This window comes from Panthera leo, chromosome B1 (assembly GCF_018350215.1).
Source record: "Panthera leo isolate Ple1 chromosome B1, P.leo_Ple1_pat1.1, whole genome shotgun sequence".
In the NCBI taxonomy this organism is placed as follows: domain Eukaryota; kingdom Metazoa; phylum Chordata; class Mammalia; order Carnivora; family Felidae; genus Panthera; species Panthera leo.
This window is the reverse complement of record NC_056682.1, coordinates 76445747-76467591: the sequence shown is the minus strand read 5'-3', so window position 1 is coordinate 76467591 and position 21845 is coordinate 76445747. Positions and strand designations below refer to the sequence as shown.

Genomic DNA, 21845 nt, shown 5'->3' with positions numbered 1-21845 from the left:
GACTCTCAAATTTGAAATCAGGCCCAGAAAAATAACTTTTGCACTTTTTTGTCCCAGGTTGCATAAAATCAAGTTTGGGTATCGCAAAGTTAAAAACCTATCACACTCAGCAGTCTCAGTAGTAGAAGCTACTCTTAACTGTTGCCATCCTGCCTTCTCACCTCCAACCTCAGGAAAGAACAGGAATGAGGAGACCAGGGATCAAACACTTGAATTGTTTACCAAGCTTACCATACTCTATTAAAGACTTTGAACAAATAGTTTTCAGAATCTCACTTCCATATATAAAAATACATGATGCTGGGGTAGATCAAATTATGAAAATGAGTATTTCCCTAATTTCAGAATACTTGAGTGTAGTGACACATTGATAGCATAGCCTTGTATTTTTAATTCCAGAAGTATACTCTTTATAGGAAAGTGGCAACATTTAAAAAAATGGCATATACAAAACCAATGGAGTCAAAATAGTTTAATTATATTACTAATAGAAAGTTCAAGGAAGTATGTTACAACAGAAAAAGTGGGAAAACAAGTTAAACTATATTCAAATTCTAACTTCACCAACTACAGCTTTTGGATTTTTAATACATTTCCTAATGTCTCTGATCTCAAATATCCTCATGAATAAAAGAAAATAATTGCTGACTCATTGGAAATCTGCAATAACAAGTGTAGTCAATAAATGATAGTTTTTGTTTTCTTATACCTACCATTTGAATCTCTTAATTAGAATTTTAAAACAAATTTCTAAAAACTGTCACATCAAGTTCTTTAGAGCATCCCAAGTTGAAAAGTAGTTTGAATAGCATTTTGAGTAATCAAAACATAATCAGTGCACCAAAAAAGTCTAAATGTATCTCAGCTTATATAACAGATACTCCTGCTAAAAATGGGAAAATATTTCATTAACAATGAGATTTTCCACCTTTAGTGTTACATTTCCACAGATGCCTTATTTCTGATCTCTCTTCATGTGGCAATGGTTCCTAGTGGTTTTGCTTCCATTTCTTCAACCACCTCTTCCTACCTGCTTCTCTCCATTTAATAAGCAAATCATTAACGAAACCTCAGTATTTACAACTAGATGCAGGAAATCTTCTGCCCAGAGAAAACTTATTTTGCTTCACCTAAGGAAGCCCTGATGACATTAAAAATTCCTTATGTATTTTAACTTTTACCTAAGCAAGAAATGCCTCCAGGAGAATAGAGATCTAGATTTCAGGAAATGTTCCAACAAATTACCATGGCTCATGTGGATAAAGGCTGTACTTGAATGATGCTAGTTTTAGAATCTTGCTACTCAAGTATGTTTGTAAGATAGCAGTTTCAACATCACCTGGGATGTTAGGCAATTATAGACCTCACCCCATACTAACTGCATTTTAACAAGATGCTATGGTGATTTCTTGTGTATGAATCATCTTAAAATCTGAGAAGCACCATTTTTGAGCAAAAAAAGATCGGAGGAGGAGGGGTAATGGTGACCACAATCAACTGAGATTTTTTAAAACATGTCATTCCTCTAGCCAATTTTATAACTACTACTATAAGCATAGTACTTAGATAGTCTTCACTCTTTGGAGATTAAAAAAAAAGCATATGACAAATTGCCTAGTACTCATTTTCCCAACAACAGATAAAAGATAATTTCAATCTAATATGTCAAGATAACTGAAAATTTTTAAAGTAAATTCCTGATAGGTTTTAACAGCTCACCTAGTCGGAGACACTGTCGCAAAATTCCTCCAGAAGACATATTTTTTTCAGCTTCAATTTCAGTAAAGCCAAGAGAACTTGCAAATATAAGCACATCCACAAGGCTGATTAGCCTCTGCAAAAATGTCACAGAGGCTTCTATTGAAAGGCCTTGAGTAGGTTCTATATTCTCCAGCTCATGCTGTAAGGAACAGAATTTGAAATTTATATCTATATTTTGATAAAAATCTAATTTTCTTGGATACATTCCCCAAATTTCTAAGTTTTATAAAAAGCCAGCTTTCAGAAATCTAGTTCAACAGAATGTTTTCCTTTTTCATCTAAAAAGAAGGCAACAGAAAAGTACAGGTGAACCACCACCAATCATATTCTCTAGCTGACTCATGCCTAAGAAATCAACATAGTTTTTAGCTCTTTCATTCTTGGAACAGATTCTAAGGTCCTTTCATGTAACTGTAAAAGATACTGTTACTTTTGGCTTAATGCACTTATGATGCATAGTAACCACCACATTCAAGTGTTAACAAAGATGCATAACAGTAGCATTTTCACACCAATTTTATAGAGTAGTTAAATCCTTACTGTAGCCGATGTAGCAGCTGAAAGCAATGGCAGTATACCCCCACAAGCCATGACCATATTGTCCATCACTTGAGAGATGAGATGAATTGTGTTGTGTACAAAGATGACATTATCACTGCTATTCACGAAGTCCATAACTGTCTTTGTTGAATGGCTGTCCAAAGATAAATGATGTTTACTGATAAAGCTAAAGAAAGGAAATCACAGTTTGCCTACTTGAGGGGAGGGAGGATAAGACAGTGCGTTTGCTTCATCTTTAAAGCTGAGGTAATGATAATGATACAGCAGACATGTTGGGGATGCACTTCTTCACAAGATGTAGACCATTTCATATCAGGAGTTACTATCCATGCCCCTTTTCAGTGCTGAAACATATAATACTATTCATCTTGTATATAAAAAGTTGAATTATCCTTAACTGGGAACAAAACTGAGAAGTCACATAGCAAAAACTAAGAGGCAAATGGTGTTAAATGTGCAAATAAAAATAAATTTTCTACTAACATTTTCTTAGAGAAAGCCATAACATGCTTTTAAACAGGATAAGTGTAGTATACAAATAACAATAAACCAATTAGGCATTTCAAAAACATAAATCATACAATAGATAATCTGAAATATACAGATTTCTTATACCAAAACTACATTGGAGAATTGGGTGTTATACTTAGAGTCCAATTTTTTTTTTTTTTTTTTTAGTACTTATAGATAAAGCAACTTAGCTTTTATGCTACAGGAAATCTTCAGCACATTTTTTAAAAGAAAAATCTCTGATTTTCAGTTTGTTGTAATTCAGACTGGGTAGCTCATTTCTACAATGGCCAATAAAAGTTAATTCAATAAAACCCTATCACAGAAATAATTTATATTCTACTTTTTAACCAAATGTCTGAAATAAATTGCAAAATGTTAACTATATAAATTTCTTTAAACAAACACTAAACTTCATACACATCTTCTATAACAAACATATGGACATACCTTCTCCACATCTGTATATCTGTTTCTATTGAAAATAATAGATCAGTGAGCAAACGTTGATGCATTTGAGACCATTTGAACTCAGGAATACGAAACATAGCAGATCTGGAATCCCTCCTTTGTCCATTACCTCCATCTGGTGCTATTCCTTGACCTGGCCCCTCCTGTTGCCTTGACATCTAATACAGTAAATTTAGAAGAGTAATAAAATAAATTGAACTTCAAAGAAGGCATTAATAATAATAGCTCCTATGCAATTCATCTAACAAATAATCACATTTGAAGATACTAAGGAACCAAATTTACAGAAAAATAATCAATAAGTAATAACATTAAAACTTTAATACATTTAGGGACGCCTGGGTGGCTCAGTCAGTTAAGCGGCCGACTTCAGCTCAGGTCATGATCTCCCGGTCTGCGAGTTCGAGCCCCGCGTCGGGCTCTGTGCTGACAGCTCAGAGCCTGGAGCCTGTTTCAGATTCTGTGTCTCCCTCTCTCTGACCCTCCCCTGTTCATGCTCTGTCTCTCCCTGTCTCAAAATAAATAAAACGTTTAAAAAGAAAACTTTAATACATTTAAAGCAAAGTTACCAAAAATGCTAACTACCATAATTCAACAGTCATTAGCTTGGAACCATTTGGTATTACAACCAGCTAATGTATTATTTCTACAAAGGAATCAAGAAGTTCTTAGATTTGAATATGAGGAGGAGAGAAAGGCAGTATCTGGATTATAAATTGGTTAAAATTAAAAACAAACAAACATAAAGATAACAAAATTAAGAACACCCAACAAAATAGGAAAGAGGGAGTTAAGAGCTAAACAGCATGAAAAATTATAACATGGAATCAACCACTGTCTCATGAATTATTCTGAGATACTAGTAAAGGAGAAAGCTGTGCCTCTTGATCTCAGAAAGGTTCCTCCACTCTTACAAAATAAACAAACCTCGTGGAACAATTTTAAACTACATGCTTCATATATAAAATTATACACTAGTAGGTGGTTCTGCAGGACAACAGCCCTAGATTTTTGTCAGAAAAATTAATGTGCTAATAACTACGATTATGTTATCAAATAAAGGTAAAGACAAGTATTTCCAATATTTGCTTTCTAAACTAAAATTATTACAATCCTAAAACTTGAAAGTAGAAAGTAGTAACTTCTGGTGATCTTGTGGTAAAAATAATAATAAAAGCTGCCATTTAATCAATTCACACTAAAACCTTGTGCTAAAGAAAACAAATATAATCTTTACATTCATTGCATTTATATAATTGCAAATAGGATATGAATCAACTCCAAAATAAAATAAAATGTAAGTATATACACTTGCTCTATCTTATTTCAATGTAAATACACTTCAAGAATACAGTATATATAATCACCTCAAGCACAGGTTGATGGGGGTGAGATGCTTCCATGTTTGTATTGGCCTTCAACTCCAATCTCTCAGTATCTGTAGCAACACTGGAAACGTCCAATTTAGCAATCCTCTGCTCAGAAGTAGTAGGAGACTCAAAGATATTACCAGGAGAATCACTAAGTAATTTGGTTTCTCTATCAGAGTTACTTGTTTTCTTCCCTTCCTCTAGCATTGCACCAATATCTGATTGTACAGGTGTCTGGGAAACAGTAGCATCTGGTGAGGTAGCCGGAGACCCTGATGCTGTCATAGTCAAGATTCCAGAGTCTTTGGAATCTTGAGTTTCGCTGTCCGTTTGCTTCTTATTTACAGATTCTTCCTCTTGAAATATTAATTTGTTGTCATTACTAAACATGTCCAGTCTTTCACTGGCTTCAGAGGCAGCTGGAGACAAACTATCTTCTTGGAGTTCTGTGCGTAGACTGGCTTCCTCAGTAGGACTACTTTCTACCTTCAGTTCTACATAATCATCATCATCTTCCTCTACTATAGATTTCTCCAATAATTCTGGCACCTCTGAAGCATCCTCTTCTGAAGGAGAACTTACAGAAGCAGTTACTTCACTAACAGTTATTATACCTTTGCCAGCTCTTTTAAAAGAATTAGAGGAAACAGTCTCACCTATTATATCAGAAGATACTTCTAAATCATCTATATGAATTGTTTCATTTATCAGTGTTTCTTCTAAAGGGACTTCATCCAGTAACTCCTGATTTTCTTGACCAGTTTTCCTTTCTTCATTAGATGTGTTAGGAGTTTGCAGTCCAACGCTGGATGTAGAGTTTACTGAAACTGTCTTCTCAATACTTGACTTTTCATCACTATTTCTGGGGATATGAGTAGACACAGGACAATCCTTCATATCTGATTGCTGGGATGCTACTGAAACATTAACATCCCTGCTAATGACAGAGACTGCTTCAACTGGACTTGAACATTGCCCAATTTCTTCATCAACCTTTCCCTGGTGTTCCCTGAATATATTGGCAAGATTTTCTTTGTGTATTTCAAAAGTGACCTAGATGAAAAACATCCAGTCAAAATATGCAAAAAAGAAAGAAAAACAGAACATACAGTACATAAAATTAAAAATTTAACTATTTTCCAAATAAATGGTTTTATATAATATGCAATAATTTTCCTAGAATATCCTTATCTTATAAAATAAACAAAAAGTCAATCACAAAAATTTAAATAGTCAAAAAAAATGAGAGCTATACTTAATGATGATAGGTAGCATGGCTTTAAACCACAATAACATCCTTACTTAGCCTATTCTTAAACATATATATGAAAAGAATATACTATTCCACTGACCTCTATAAACTGTACCAGGATCTAAATATATAGCGTTGTGAAGGGCTTTGTACACTAGATAATACATTGTTTTAACTGCAATGAAAATCCATTTCCACGTGACTTATCCTCAACATAGATTAAAAATATCAATTAATTATGCCCACTATTATAGCAGCTCTCCATATATTTATTGAGTTAGTAAAACTTTTTCTTACTAAACTAATACAAATTCAGCAATGAGAAAAAAATCCAATCCTTCCCCAAAGCTCAACCATAATTTTCAAAGTCTAAACTGGTCAAAATAGCCTGCAAGTTCCAGGTTATCCATCCATCCATCCATCCATCCATCCACCCAACGCCACTTGCATGTGAGTGACTAGTATCAGGCACTATGAACATCAACTCTTATCATGCCTGGCCCTGCACACTTTTACCTCAATAATTTTCTTACCAAAGATTATTACAGCCACCATTATCTGGTTGCCACTGGTGTTAGAACAGGAAACACCCCTCAGAAAGAAGTATAATACAAGCAGAAAGTACAGACATAATTATAGTTTACCAATGTTAGAACTGTTTGTTCCTGTAACCTACATTATTATAATATATACAGCAAACTGAACCTTTAGTCAACAAACCTTTATTGAGCCCTAGTATGGGAGGATGGTAGTAGATGACAGGAAAAGATGATTTTTGTGCACAAAGACCCATAGGCATTTTTGAATCATAGGTATGTATACATATGGGTAAAAGGCAAACAAATGTTTAAATAATGCACAATGCACACATTTTTTCAATAGCTATTTACTAACCTTCACTCATAATATATACAGTATGCTCATGCCTTAATAGGATACAGCTAAAAATAAAAATGTTTGGAAAATAAACATTTCACAAATTATAAATACTGGGGGAATTTTTCTGAATATTTCAAAATGTAATGCATATATTCCAAATAAAATGGCACAGTAACATTAACAAAATATCAATTTATTTTATAACCATTTTTTTAAATGTTTTGTTTTGTTTTAAATAGGTCCACACCCAACGTAGGACTTGAACTCACAACCCTGAGATTAAGAGTCACATGCTCTACCAACTGAGTAAGCCATGTGCCCTGAACTAACTTATTTTAATTGACCAACTTCTCATTATCCAGTCAGCAAAATTTACTGAACACCCAAAGCATGCCAGGCACTGTGTGATGAACACAATGTCCTTGCCTTCATGAGGCTTACAGTCTAATGAAGGAGATTGAAAATAAATATACAAAAATATAAGATAATGTCAGTTAATAGTGAGAGATTTGAAGGCGAAAAAAAAAGAAAATAAAAGTCTAGGTGGGATGATGTAGTAGAGTAACTGGGGAAGGTCTCTAAGGATACTATATTGAACAGAGATCAGAATAAAGTGAGACAGAAAGTTATATGAATATGAAAAGGAAAACAATTTCAGGCAGAAGGAAAAACAAATGCAAAGCCCCTAGTAGCCAAAATAATCGTGGTATGTTGGAGGAACAATAAACAGTAGAAAGAGAACTATAGATAAGGTCACAGAGGAAGGCACTGGCTAGATCATAGTTACAGAGAACTATAGACTGTATTAATGATTTTGAATTTTATTCAGAGAGAGAGCCACTAGAAAATTTTGAGTAAGACAAGATAGGTTTGTTGTTGTTGTTGTTGTTGTTGTTGTTTTTAATGATCCGATTTCTTAAGGTATCATTTAGTCTATTTGGAAAACTGACTTTAGGGAAATCATTTCTGCACTGATATGACAATTATTATTGTCTAGAGAAGGCAAGTTTCATACCACCAACCTCAGAGTGATTTTGAAAATAGATCCTTTATTTCAAACACAGTAAGTTTAGTTTTCAATAATTATTTGCTTTCATTTTACTCAATTTAAGGATTTTAAATTTTTTATTATAAAATATATCCATAAACATAAATACATACAATTTATACATATCAAAGAGTAATTTTTTAAACCCAATACACCTACTATCCACATCAGGAAACGGAATACTACTACCTCACAATTCCTCTATGTGCCCATCCTCAACTGTACTCCCAACCTCCCTACCCCTATTAAGAGCAAATCAACATTCTTACATTTCTGTTGTTCCCTACCTGTTTGTTAACAGCTCTACTACCTATATAGTAAAAATATTTATCAAGTTTAGTTTGAGAAGCTAAATATAGCATAATCTTAGCCAGCCATCAAATAAAAGGGCAATATTGCTAAATAAATAAATAAATAAATAAATAAATAAATAAATAAATAAAGGCTATCAGAAGACAAGCTACAGTTCCTGAAGTTTCTCTTCAGTTTCTATAAGAGGATATATAAGGCTATTTCTGGGAAGTCTGTTGGCAAGGCCATTAGGAAATATACAAGGTGTTAAGAACTAGAGCATCTATAAGGGGTAGTGTGGGCCAGGTAGTAGGTATCTGGCATGAATAACGTACAAGAAGTATACTACTTTGTATCTTCCAATTCTCACCATGGTCTACCTCTACTCTCAGAAGTAAATCAAAGCAGACCACTTTTTTTGAGGAGAGAAGCATGAATGTACAAATGATCCAGGCAGGAGGAATACGGGCCTATCACATGTAGGTAATTTGTTCTCAGGTTAAAAAAAAAAAAAAAAAGTTATAATGGCAGATGGCATTTCATTGACAATAGCTTCCCTCTATATCTGTCTCCTAAGTCAAACCGTTCCAGTTTAGAAGGACTGTCATATGTCTACTACATAGCTATCATTGCAGGATCTCCCTGAACCATGGTCTTAGAGATCCCCTCTCATCTCTCTTCCATGTTGCCTCTCCTTTTTCCTATGTCCCACATATTTGTTTAAAGCTCTCCTTTTGGTGTGTATATCCTCTGGCGCCTTCTCAAAAAATAAGTACATGTAAACTAAGTTTTTGAGACTTTAAAACATTTATTTTACCTCCATACTTGATTAATAGAGTATAAAACCATAGGTTGGATAGCATTAATCCCCAGAATTTGAAAGGTATTTCTTCACTTATTTTTGTGCTTCTGTTGCGAAGTCTCAGCCTACTCTGATTCTTTATCCTTTATATAAACTATTTTGTTCCCTGTGAAATCATATAAAATATCCTTGCTCTTAGTGCTTTCAAATTTCACAATGATTTTCAGCACAGATCTATTTTCATCCATTGTGCTAAACACCCACTGGGTCCTTCCAATCAAGCAACAAATATCCTTGGCTCTGGGAAATTTTCTTGAATCAATTAATTTATACCTTTGTCTCCTTTTTCACCTATTCTTGCTTTCTAGGATTACTATTTTTTGACACTGCACTGAATACTCCTCTAATTTTCTTACCATATCTCTATTTTCAATCCCTTTGTCTTTTGGTTCTACTGTCTGGGAGAGTTCCTCCACTAACCCTTAAACATGTTTTACATTTCTCCTATATGAGTCTGGGCTAGTCACTTGACTTCTTACTGCTCATATTAAAATGGGTGGTACAAGGGGAAACACAAACCTAAAAAATTTATATTTTAAATGTTCCCTGGTGTTAAAAAAGAAAATTCCCTCTCCTCTCTTGAGCACTTCCTGTAGAAAGCCTGAAGTTCAAAATACAGTAACCCTTGAACAACACAAGGGATGGGGTGCCAAATCCCCCCGAACCTCACATGCAGTCAAAACTCAAGCAAAACTTGGGGCGCCTGGGTGGCTCAGTCGGGTAAGCATCTAACTTCGGCTCAGGTCATGATCTTGCAGATAGTGAGTTTGAGCCCTGTGTCAAGCTCTGTGCTGACAGTTCAGAGCCTGAAGCCTACTTTGGATTCTGTGCCTCCCTCTCTCTCTGCCCCTCCCCTGGCTGTGCTCTCTCTCTCAAAAATAAACACTTAAAAAAAACTTTTTTTAATCAAGTAAAACTTGAATCCACAAAAACTTACTGACAGCCTACTGCTGACTAGAAGACTTACTGATAACATAAACAGTCTATTAGCATACATTCTGTATGTTGTATGTATTATATGTATCCCTATAATAAAATAAGCTGGAGAAAAGAAAATTTTAAGAATTGGGGTTCCTGGGTGGTTCACTCGGCTCAGGGTCCAACTTCGGCTCAGGTCATGATCTCACAGTTCCTGCAGCTCAGAGCCTGGAGCCTGCTTTGGATTCTGTGTCTCCCTCTCTGCCACTCCCCCACTCATGCTCTGTGTTTTCATTTCTCTCTCTCTCTCTCTCTCTCTCTCTCTCTCTCTCTCTCTCCCCCTCTCTCTCCCTCTCAAAAATAAACATTAAAAAATGTTTTAATGTTGAAGAATGTCTAAGGAAAAGACATTTCAAGTATATATTTATCCAAAAAAATCCACATATGAGTATACCTGCTCAGTTCAAACCTATGTTGACCCAGGGTCAACTGTACTTTCTCTGGCATTTTGAGATGTATATAAATCTTGTGAAAATGTAATAAGTCTTTGTGCTATTTCTGCATCCCGGGATATCTTTCCTGGGGGTGTTCAAGTCATCTCTTTGAAACATGAACATCAAGAATGATGATGCCCTGCTTCCTGTCTCTATGGGAGTTTAAGTCTAAGTATTTAGTTCCAAAATGTAACCTCCAGCTTGGCCAACATATACAAGATTTTCTCTTTTGGATGAAAACAGCTACATGTATGTAATGGATTGTATCTGTCTGGCCATATAAAATGGTGAAATGCTTTTTTTGTCTTTGAAATCTCTTCAGTGGATAGCCTGAGATGTGCATTACAGTCTGGCTTAATGCTTACTGATTATTTCACTCCTTTCCACACTTTGAAAACAGGGTATTTTGTGCTAACAGGAGCTTTTATTTTTAATTATTTCCCGAACAATATACTAATAAGGTTATTAACATAGTTATTAAGAGATTAAATGAGTTCTATATGTAAAGTACTTAAAATGGCCCAATACCATTTTGGTGACTGCTGTTTATTTTTCTTATAGAAAAGCATTATATTCTAGTTTCATATAGTTACTCTTATCTCTCTGAGGATGTTAATAGCTATTTTTCTTCTGTTTTGTTTCTTCTCTTTGTATTATCTCTGTTTTCCTTGAGTTGCCTCTATTGGTCTGCTTTGTTTCTATCTCCCATGTTAGATGCTTTTCTTAAAACTCTGATATAACTTGGTTTTCTCCTCAGGATTGGCAAAAGGAATGACAAAGGGTCCAGGGGTTAAAAAGCTCTCACTACAGTGGGTAATCTACTTTTACCTTTACTATATCATGATCTGGGCACAGTTTGATTCAGACAACCCAAAGAAGGGTACAACGACAACCCAAAGAAGCATCTTCCAATGTTCTGCTTGCAGGGTTATGGTCTGGTTGCCTACATTTTAGGAGCCAAACACGAAAAGCACAATGGTGGAAGTGTTGCCTTTGCACCCAACATTCAGTTGCACACAGTCTCTTAATCTCCCCACCCCCTCCATTTTGCTAATATAAACAAAGACCAGTGGCCCTCTGTATTGCCCTCTCTAGATTCTGTAAGAATAGACTGGGATAGTGTTTTAATAGCACGGAGGAAGGGAGAATAACGAGGTACCAAATTGCTACTCAAACAATCTTATTCAATGTTTTTTGCTTCTAGCACACCCAACCCCCAATTCTCAGTTTCATATACAGATAGGCTTCCAGTTCCTAAGAATCCTGAGGGTTCTTTAGTGAAAATAAAGTTAGCTCTTAGCTTTTCCCACGCTAAGTTCATGATTTACTTTTCCCAATCTAAGTTAATACACCTATAGATCTGATCGCTAGACTCTAAATTTTACTGCTTTTCACTCTATTCCTATTCTCTCCATCCTGTGGACTTACATATTTTTCAAAACCCTTTCATGGCATTTTTAGTAGGGTTTCAATATGAAGTAAAATTAGATGTTAGTGTTCAACTTTCCAGTTTAATCCAAAAGCTTTGTTTTCTCTAAGTCAGCTTAAATCAACATATACTTAGTTTCTGTTCATCTAGTTACGAGCTATTTTCCAAAATCATTAAGCATATACCTTCCTTTTTTATTTTTTTAAAATAAAGCAATATTATGTTTGATTATGCTTCACACACACACACACACACACACACAAAACCACAGAAACCATAGAGATTTTAAAGGCTATTCTTTGTAATTTCTTGTTAATAGTAACTGTAAACTACAACATTTTTACCCAACATTGAACAGAATCACTGAAATACCTTCTAAAAGTGCTATAAATGCAATATCCTTCTAAAAGTCTATGAGAATAAAGATTAAGATGAATGCAGACCCCTCAAAAAAATTGCTTGTATTTAAATTCAAAATACTTTCAGGTGCATTCTCTCTAAATCTATTTTGTTGGGGTTTTTTTAATCATGAATGGATGTTCTATTTTGCCAAATGCTTTTACTGCATCTGTTGAAAGGATCACACGGTTCTTACCTTTTCTTTTATTAATGTGGTGTAGCATGTTGACTGATTTAATAATACTTAACCACCCTCACAACCCAGAAATAAAATACCATTTGATAGTGGTGAATGATCTTGTTAATGTACTGCTGAATTCAGTTGGCTAGTATTTTATGAAGAATTTTTGCATCCACATTCACCAGGGATATTGGCCTGTAGTTCTCTTTTTTAGTGCAGTCTTCATCTGGTTTTGGTATCAGAGTAATGCTGGCCTCACAAAATGAATTTAGACTTTTTCCTTCATTTTCTACATTTTAGAATAGTTTGAAAAGAATAGAATAGGTATTAAATCTACTTTAAATGTTTGGTAGAATTCACCTGTTGACGCCATCGGATAAAGGCCATATATGAAAAGCCCACAGCTAATATAATACACTCAACAGGGAAAAACTGAAAGCTTTTCCTTCAGTCAGGAATAAGACAGGGATGTCCATTCTCACCACTATTACTTAACACAGTACTGGAAGTCCTACCCACAGCAATCAGACAACAGGAAGAAATAAAAGGCATCCAAATCAGCAAGGAAGAAGCCAAACTTTCACTATTTGCAGATGACATGATACTGTATATAGAAAACCCAAAGGACTCCACAAAAAAATTGCTAGAACAGATACATGAATTCAGTAAAGTCATAGGATACAAAATCAACATACAGAAATCTGTGGCATTCCTATACACCAAAAATGAAGCAGCAGAAAGAGAAATTAAGGAATCAAACCCATTTGCAATTGCACCAAAAACAGTAAGATACCTAGGAATAAACTTAAACACAGGGGTAAAAGATCTGTACTCTGAAAACCACGAAACACTGATGAAAGAAACTGAAAGTAACACACAAAAAAATGGAAAGACATTCCATGCTCATGATGTGGAAGAACAAACATTGTTAAAATGTCTATACTACCCAAAGTAATCAATATATCTAATGCAATCTCTATGCAAAATACCAACAGGTGGAGTGCCTGGGTGGCTCAGTCAGTTAAGCATCCAACTTCAGCTAAGGTCATGATCTAGCAGTTCGTGGGTTTGAGCCCCACATCGGGCTCTGTGCTGACAGCTCAGAGCCTGGAGCCTACTTCAGATTCTGTGTCTCCCTCTCTTTTTAACTCCCTCACTCATGCTCTGTCTCTCTCAAAAATAAATAAACATTAAAAATAATTTAAATACCAACAGCAAAATACCAAGAGCTAGAACAAACAACCTAAAACTTACATGGAACCACAAAAGACCCCAAATAGCCAAAGCAATCTTAAAAAAGAAAAGCAAAACTGGAGACATTACAATTCCAGGCATCAAATTACATTACAAAGCACAAGTTGGACACAAATTGGAATGTAGACACAAACTGGAATGGAATAGAATGTAAAACTCAGAAAAACCCCACAACTATATGGTCAATTAATCTTCGACAAAACAAGAAAGAATATCCAATGGGAAAAAGACAGTTTCTTCAACAAATGGCGTTGGAAAAACTAGAGAGCAACATGCAAAAGAATAAAACTGGACCACTTTCTTACACCAAACACAAAAATAAATTCAAAATGGATAAAAGACTGGGAAGCCTGGATGGCTCAATCAGTTGAGCATCTGACTCTTGATTTCAGCTCAGGTCATGATCTCAGGATCACAAGATCAAGCCCCAAGTCAGGCTCCATGCTGAGCATGGAACATACTTAAGATTCTCTCTCTCTCCCTTTCTCCCACTCCCCCACTTGTGCTTTCTCTCCAAAATAAAAAATAATTTTAAAAAATGGACTAAAGACCTAAATATGAGACCTAAAGCCATAAAAATCCTTGAGGAGAACACAGGCAGTAAATTCTTTGACAATGGCCTTAGCAACTTCTTTCTAGATATGCCTCCTGAGGCAAGGGAAATAAAGGCAAATAAAAAGCTTCATCAAAATAAAAAACTTCTGCACAATGAAGGAAACAATCAACAAAATTAAAAGGCAGCCTATAGAATGGGAGAAGATACTCACATATGACATTATCTGATAAAAAGTTAGTATCCAAAATCTATAAAGAACTTAACAAACTCAACAACCAAAAAAATGTATTATCCAATTTAAAACATGGGCAGAAGACAAGAATAGATATCTTTCCAGTGAAGATAGCCAGGTGACCCAAAGACACATGAAAACATGCTCAACATCTCATCATCAGGGAAATAACATATCAAAACTACAATGAGATATCACTTCACACCCATCAGAATGGCTAAAATTAACAGCACAAGAAACAACAGTTGTGGTGAGTATAAGGAGAAAGGGGAACCCTATTACACTTTTGGTGGGAATGCAAACCGGTAAAGCCACCCTGGAAAACAGTATGGAGGCTCCTCAAATAGTTAAGAATAGAACTGCCCTATGATCCAGCAACTGCACTACTAGGTATTTACCCAAAGGATACAAAAATACTAATTCAAAGGGATACATGCACTCCAATGTTTACTGCAGCATTATTTATAACAACTAAATTATGGAAAGAGTCCAAATGTCCATTGACTGATGAATGGATAAAGAAGATGTGGTATTTATATATGACAGAATACTACTCAGCCATTAAAAACAATGAAATCTTGTCATTTGCAATGACATGGATGCAGCCAGAGTATTATGCTATGCAAAATAAATCGGTCAGAAAAAGACAAATACCGTATGATTTCACTCATATGTGGTATTTAAGAAAAAAAAATGAGCAAAGGGGGTAAAAAAAGAGACAGACAGATAAACCAAGAATCAAACTCATAACTTTAAAGAACAAACTGTTAGCAGAGGGAAAGGGGGTGGGGAATGGGTTATATAGGTGATGAGGATAAAGCAGTGCACTTGCTGTAATGAGCACCAGGTGTTGTATGGAAGTGCTGAGTCACTGGATTGTACCCCTGGAACTAATACTACATTGTATGTTAACTGGCACTTGTACCCCAATGTTTATAGCAGCACTCTCAACAAGAGCCAAATTATGGAAAGAGCCTAAATGTCCATCAACTGATGAATGGATAAAGAAATTGTGGTTTATATACACAACGGAGTACTACATGGCAATGAGAAAGAATGAAATATGGCCTATTGTAGCAACCTGGATGGAACTGGAGAGTGTTATGCTAAGTGAAATAAGTCATACAGAGAAAGACAGATACCATATGTTTTCACTCTTATGTGGATCCTGAGAAACTTAACAGAAGACCATGGGGGAGAGGAAGGAAAAAAAAAAAAAGAGGTTAGAGAAGGAGGGAGCCAAAACATAAAAGACTCTTAAAAACTGAGAACTGAGAGTTGATGGGGGGTGGGAAGGAGAGGAGGATGGGTGATGGGTATTGAGGAGGACACCTGTTGGGATGAGCACTGGGTGTTGTATGGAAACCAATTTGACAATAAACTTCATATTTAAATAAATAAGTAAATACATAAACAAACAAATAAAAACTTTAAAAACAACAACAAATGGAGGTTTCAAGACCAACACTTATCTATAAATAAATAAATAAATAAATAAATAAATCTATAGCTCCCACATAAAAGATACTAAGTTCAAAAATATAAAAAATAAAAATAAATTTAAACTGTAGAATTTTATATATACAAAATGCCAGAAAAAAATTTTAATGTGAGTTATCAGCTTTATAGAAAATAAAAGGGGTATGTTCTGAGGAGAAAAGTAGTAAACATGCAAGAACAATCAAAGATAAATAGACACAAATAGGTTAGGATAGTTTCTAAAGCCCATTCTCAGGGCCAGTAGCTGGAAAAGAGAAAGCCTTTGGCACTAAGTTTGGAAACAGACCCAAAGGCTAATCTCACCAAATAACTCGCTTAAATGGTCACTGGTGTACTATTCTAAATGTATGCTATTTCCACTGCTTTGCTGGTCACCAAGGCATAAAAATATCTAACAGCAATCAGGCCATTAAAACAGATGTGCATCTAGCAAATTGCCGTATATAACAAAGTCATGTTCTCTCAATCAAAATTTATTACAATATTATAGGTTAGTGGCATTCACAAGATGGGCTACCAAAAACAGAAGAGTTTTCCATTCTCGTTAAATATAAACAATAATTCAAGACAAATGAATACCCAAAAAAACTAATCATAATATGTCAAGATGATCACAGATATGTGAATATAAGTTTGAATCAATCAAACATAAAAAACAAGAGAGGCATCAAGTGAAAACAATCATGAATGTTTAACTACCCCAGAGTATCAAGTTATAGAGACTGAAAGCACCATTGCAAACACCCAGAAAAACATGAAAATCAACAAAGTGTGAGTTGTCAGAATGTAGATAAACAATCAAACTTTTAGTGATTAAAATTAAAAATAAATACAAATAACAAGTAAGCTGCAACATTGGATTTGTTGCACCTCAAACTGCAAAATTATGGCAAGAGTGTGCGATAAGTGCTTAGTTAAGATGGGAAAGGCATGAAATTTGTGGGTAGAAGACATGAATGGTAAACCTATTCCAACTGACAGTAACATGTTGTGCCAGAAACCACTGAGCCTCAACAAAGACTTTAAGACTTTAAGCAAGAGATAACCTGAAAAGAGTGACATCAAGCCATTTACTGAAAGGGATGGTTACACAAATTCAGTAACAGATTTGTCCTGAAAAATACAAACATTACTAGATAGGATGTATCTCCTGATGAAGTAGTGGCTGCCACATTTGTGGCAGAGTTAAGGAAATTAATTACAAAGAAAAGGATACGAGGGTGCCTGGCTAGCTCAGTCGGCAGAGCAAGTGACTCTTGATGTTGGGGTCACAAGTTCAAGCCCCACACTGGGTGTAAAGATTAAAAAAATAAAGTGACTGAACATTTATAAATGAATAAACAAATAAATAAATTGGGGTGCCTGTGTAACTCAGCTGGTTGAGTGTTGAGCATCCAACTTTGGATCAAGTCATGATCTCACAGCTTGTGTGGGTTTGAACCTTGCATCGGGCTTTGTGCCGAAGCCCGGAGCCTGGAGCCTGCTTTGGGCTCTGTGTCACCCTTTCTCTCTCTGCCCCTCCCTGTTCACGCTCTGTCTCTGTCTCTCTCAAGAATAAATAAACTTTAGGCAAAAACCTCTTTGATCTTGGCCGCAGCAACTTCTTACTCAACACGTTTCCAGAGGCAAGGGAAACAAAAGCAAAAATGTACTGGGACCTCATCAAAATAAAAAGCTTCTACACAGTGAAGGAAACCCATCAGCAAAACTAAAAGGCAACCAACAGAATGGGAGAAGATGTTTGCAAATGACATATCAGATAAAGGGTTAGTATCTAAAATCTATAAAGAACTTATCAAACTCAACACCCAAAAAACAAAGAATACAGTGAAGAAAAGAGCAAAAGACATGAAGAGACACTTCAGCAAAGAAGACATCCAGATGGCCTACCAACACATGAAAACATACTCAACATCAGTCACCATCAGGGAAATACAAATCAAAACCACAATGAGATACCACCTTACACCTGTCAGAATGGCTAACATTAACAACTCAGGGAATAACAGATGTTGGTGAGGATGCAGAGAAATAGGATCTCTTTTGCCTTGTTGGTGGGAATGCAAACTGGTGCAGCCACTCTGGAAACAGTATGCAGGTTCCTCAAAAAACAAAAATAGAACTAACCTACGACCCAGCAATTGCACTACTAGGCATTTATCCATGGGATACAGGTGTACTGTTTCGAAGGGACACATGCACCCCCATGTTTAAAGTAGCACTATCAACAATAGCCAAAGTATGGAAAGAGCCCAAATGTCCATCAGATGGATGAATGGATAAAGAAGATGTGGTATATATATACAATGGAGTATTATTCAGCAATCAAAAAGAATGAAATCTTGCCATTGGCAACTACTTGGATGGAACTGGAGGGTATTATGCTAAGTGAAATTAGTCAGAGAAAGACAAAAATCCTATGACTTCACTCATATGAGGACTTTAAAAGACAAAACAGATGAACATAAGGGAAGGGAAACAAAATAATATAAAAACAAGGAGGGGGATAAAACAGAAGAGACTCATAAATATGGAGAACAAACTGAGGGTTACTGGAGGGGTTGTAGGAGGGGTGATGGGCTAAATGGGTAAGGGGCACTAAGGAATCTACTCCCGAAATCATTGTTGCACTATATGCTAACTAATTTGGATGTAAATTTTAAAAAATAAAAAATAAAATTAAAAAAATAATATAAATAAATAAACTTTTAAAAATCAAAACTAGATAACAATTTTTTTTTTTTTACTTTTTCAGGGGCGCCTGGGTGGCTTAGTTGGTTAGGCTTCCAATTTGGCTCAGTTCATGATCTCATCGCTTGTGAGTTCGAGCCCTGCATCCGACTGTGCTGACAGCTCAGAGCCTGGAGCCTGCTTCGGATCCTGTATCTCCCTCTCTCTCTGCCCCTCCCCCACTTGCACTCTGTCTCTCTATGTCAAAAATAAACATTAAAAAAAGCAAGCAAGCAAGCAAGCATGGGTGACAACCATCTTGTTAGTGAAATGGTTCCATCAATGCTTCATCCCAGAAGTGAAAAAATAATTGGAAGAGGAAGGGTTAGAATTTAAAGTCCCGTTATATACAATGTACCTGGCCATCCTGAAACCTGAATTTTGGTATGAAAATGAAAATGGCAAGGTTGTATTTTTACCTCCAAATATGACCTTATTGCTTCAGCCCTTTGACCAGGATCAAGGCCACCTCCACCCATCTAGTATTTGATTACACTCAATCAGCAACTGATGAAGACCCTAATCTAGACATAATGCAATGGTGGAAATCATTCCTTACTGCTGATGCAATAACATTCATCAAACTTCAATGGATGAATTAAAACCAGAAACTGTAAATGTCAGCTGGAAGAACTTATGAAGTCAGCAATGATTTGAAAGTCTTCTCAGGATCGATGGAGAAGTTAGGAAAACCATTCACTCAGCAAGACAAATTAGTGGAGAGGATTTGCTGAAATGCTTGATGAAGTAGTGGAAGAACGTACTGAAAGCCACTGAGAAATGTTAACAAATGAGGAATTGGAAAAACTTGTTGAGTCATCTATGGAGGAAGAAATGGAAGCAGAACTGGCAATGTGGACATTATAGAAATTTGCTTAAGTATTTCAAGTTGCACAGACATTGAAGGACAAAATTATGGAATATGATCCTCAGAAGGAACAGAGCATTAAAGTCACCCATATGATCACTGAAGGATTACAACTTCTGCAGCAACATTGATGAATTAAAAATAAAGTCAACAAATTCCCATTACAATGTTCTTTCAAAAGGTTTTTGCAAAAACAACCTTCAACTACCAAGGATCCCTTACCACTGACATCATGTGCTCCTGACATCCCACCATCAACATCGCTCAATGATCCAGGATCACCTGAAGCAGATGATCCTCTTTCTGACATACTGTCAGAAGGTCAACAGTAGCCCTAATGCTACATCACAAAACCTACATCATACACCTCACCTCCTCTCATCACACAGGCATTTTATCATCTCACATCACAAGAAGAATGACGAGTAAAATACAGTAAAATATTTTGAGATAGACCACATTCACATAACTTTTATTACAGTATATTATACTTGTTCTACTTTATAAGTAGTTACTGTTGTTAATGTCTTAATTTATAAATAAAAGTTTATCACAGATATGTATGTATAGGAAAAAACACAGCATACACAGGCTTCAGTACTATGCACAGTTTCAGGCATTAAGTGGGGAGTCTTGGAACATATTCCCCCCGGATAAGGGGGAACTGGTGTAGTTAGTTACATAGAAGTGAACTTCTCTACTGGTTATCATCAATTTAAGGAATTCCTCCTACATTTCCATTGCCTTCTTCAGAGCCAACAGAAGATACTTATTTTTGCTATCACAAATTATCTTGTACAGATATGTTTTCATGATGCTGCTGCTAGTATTCACTGAAGTTACAACTTTTCATGACTATCAGCGTACTTTCTTTCAACCATTTGATTAGACTTTTCATTCTAAAGGTGAAGTATATTTCTTCGTCATATTCTATCTACATTCATAACCAGCAGACAAACTTTCAACTGCCCATTTAAAAAGACAGGTTAAAGACTATCATTCATTTAATGTTAAAATTCCAAGAACAAAATATGGCTTATGTAATACACATTTTAATTCAAAGCAATGTACATTTTCATAAAGTACAACCTGAATGTGCCACAGGGAATATCTTTTCTTCTGTATTATACTGATTTGCAGTCAAATCTGTTGTAAATAGTGTCTTGTATTTCCTAAGCAAACCAACTTGTTAACTCTTTCTTCTGTAAATATAAATATTAGAAAAGCTTTCAAAATTCTGAACTTGATTTTGAAATTTCTCTTTAATTTACTCCAATACTCTAAAAGCTAAATGGCAATTGAGCAATTATCAGTGTTGTTATCTTTTTTGATACCGTTTTTCCTAAAGGTATTTGTGACTGATAATTCCTAATTAATTACCAGATATTGTTCTAAATTACCCAGCTAAAGCACTAGTCATTAATCTTCACAATCATTTGACAGCTAATCTATAGCTGTTTGTAATGTTTGGAAAGCACTTCTCTAAACTACTAAAGATTCTCATGAGCTAATAACTACAACATTTATTTTGTCATTACTTTCAACTTAATTGTCACTCAAATTTACTAATTAGGAGATAAAAGATTGATACAACAATATATCAAGAGATTAACATTATTAATCCATATGTTTAAAAGACTTTAACCGATAAAAATTCAGCCTTTTGAATGTTATGCTAAGTTTAGCAACCAACCTTCTTTACTAAGCAAATGCATCTTTTTCATGTGTTTTTTTCCTATGGAAATATCAGCTGAGTATTACATGTTAACTTCTAATTCTTAGGTTACCAACATTTCATAGTTGATAAATAAGATATCTATAAACACAGCTGAATCTCCCTATATGGGATATCAATCAGCATGTCTCAAAATGATCACTACCACACAACAGGAGACCTTTTACACAGGCTCGGTCCCACAGCTTGCAACAACAATGTTACAAAGATAACAGATACAATAAAGTCAAGTTATTAATATTCATAAGCTTATCAATCTTATTTTAAGGTTATAAATTTTTACTGCTCTATTTTATGCAAAGCATCTTGATTACAAATCTAAATACTCTGGTTCAAATCTAAGTTCCTAAATGCTTCCTTATTACAACCTTACTGGAAGGGTATCAAGCATAAGGCTAGGCTACTACTTAAGAGAATTAGTTATAAAAAATTTTTTTTAAGTTTAATAACAAAGGGAAACAATCCTGTGAGGAAAACAAGTCCTATAACATGATTTGCACTATATATTCATCACATAAAAAACTTAAAAGTATTGTTTGAATAG

The 21845-nt window shown here is 35.2% G+C and overlaps 1 protein-coding gene across 2 annotated transcripts in view; it reads right to left on the bottom strand.

The window, feature by feature from the left end:
* The window catches only part of LRBA (LPS responsive beige-like anchor protein), a 794075-nt gene that overhangs the window by 581933 nt on the left and 190297 nt on the right, over window positions 1-21845 (bottom strand). The window contains exons 23-27 of one of the 2 annotated variants that reach the window (XM_042935320.1): window positions 4671-5726; window positions 3413-3461; window positions 3283-3307; window positions 2302-2455; window positions 1720-1900 (exon numbers count right to left, since the gene is read on the bottom strand). In XM_042935320.1, the coding sequence (XP_042791254.1) occupies window positions 1720-1900; window positions 2302-2455; window positions 3283-3307; window positions 3413-3461; window positions 4671-5726 (1465 nt within the window). Of the gene's footprint in view, window positions 1-1719; window positions 1901-2301; window positions 2456-3282; window positions 3462-4670; window positions 5727-21845 lie in introns of both variants that reach the window. The other variant, XM_042935319.1, reaches the window with a different exon arrangement.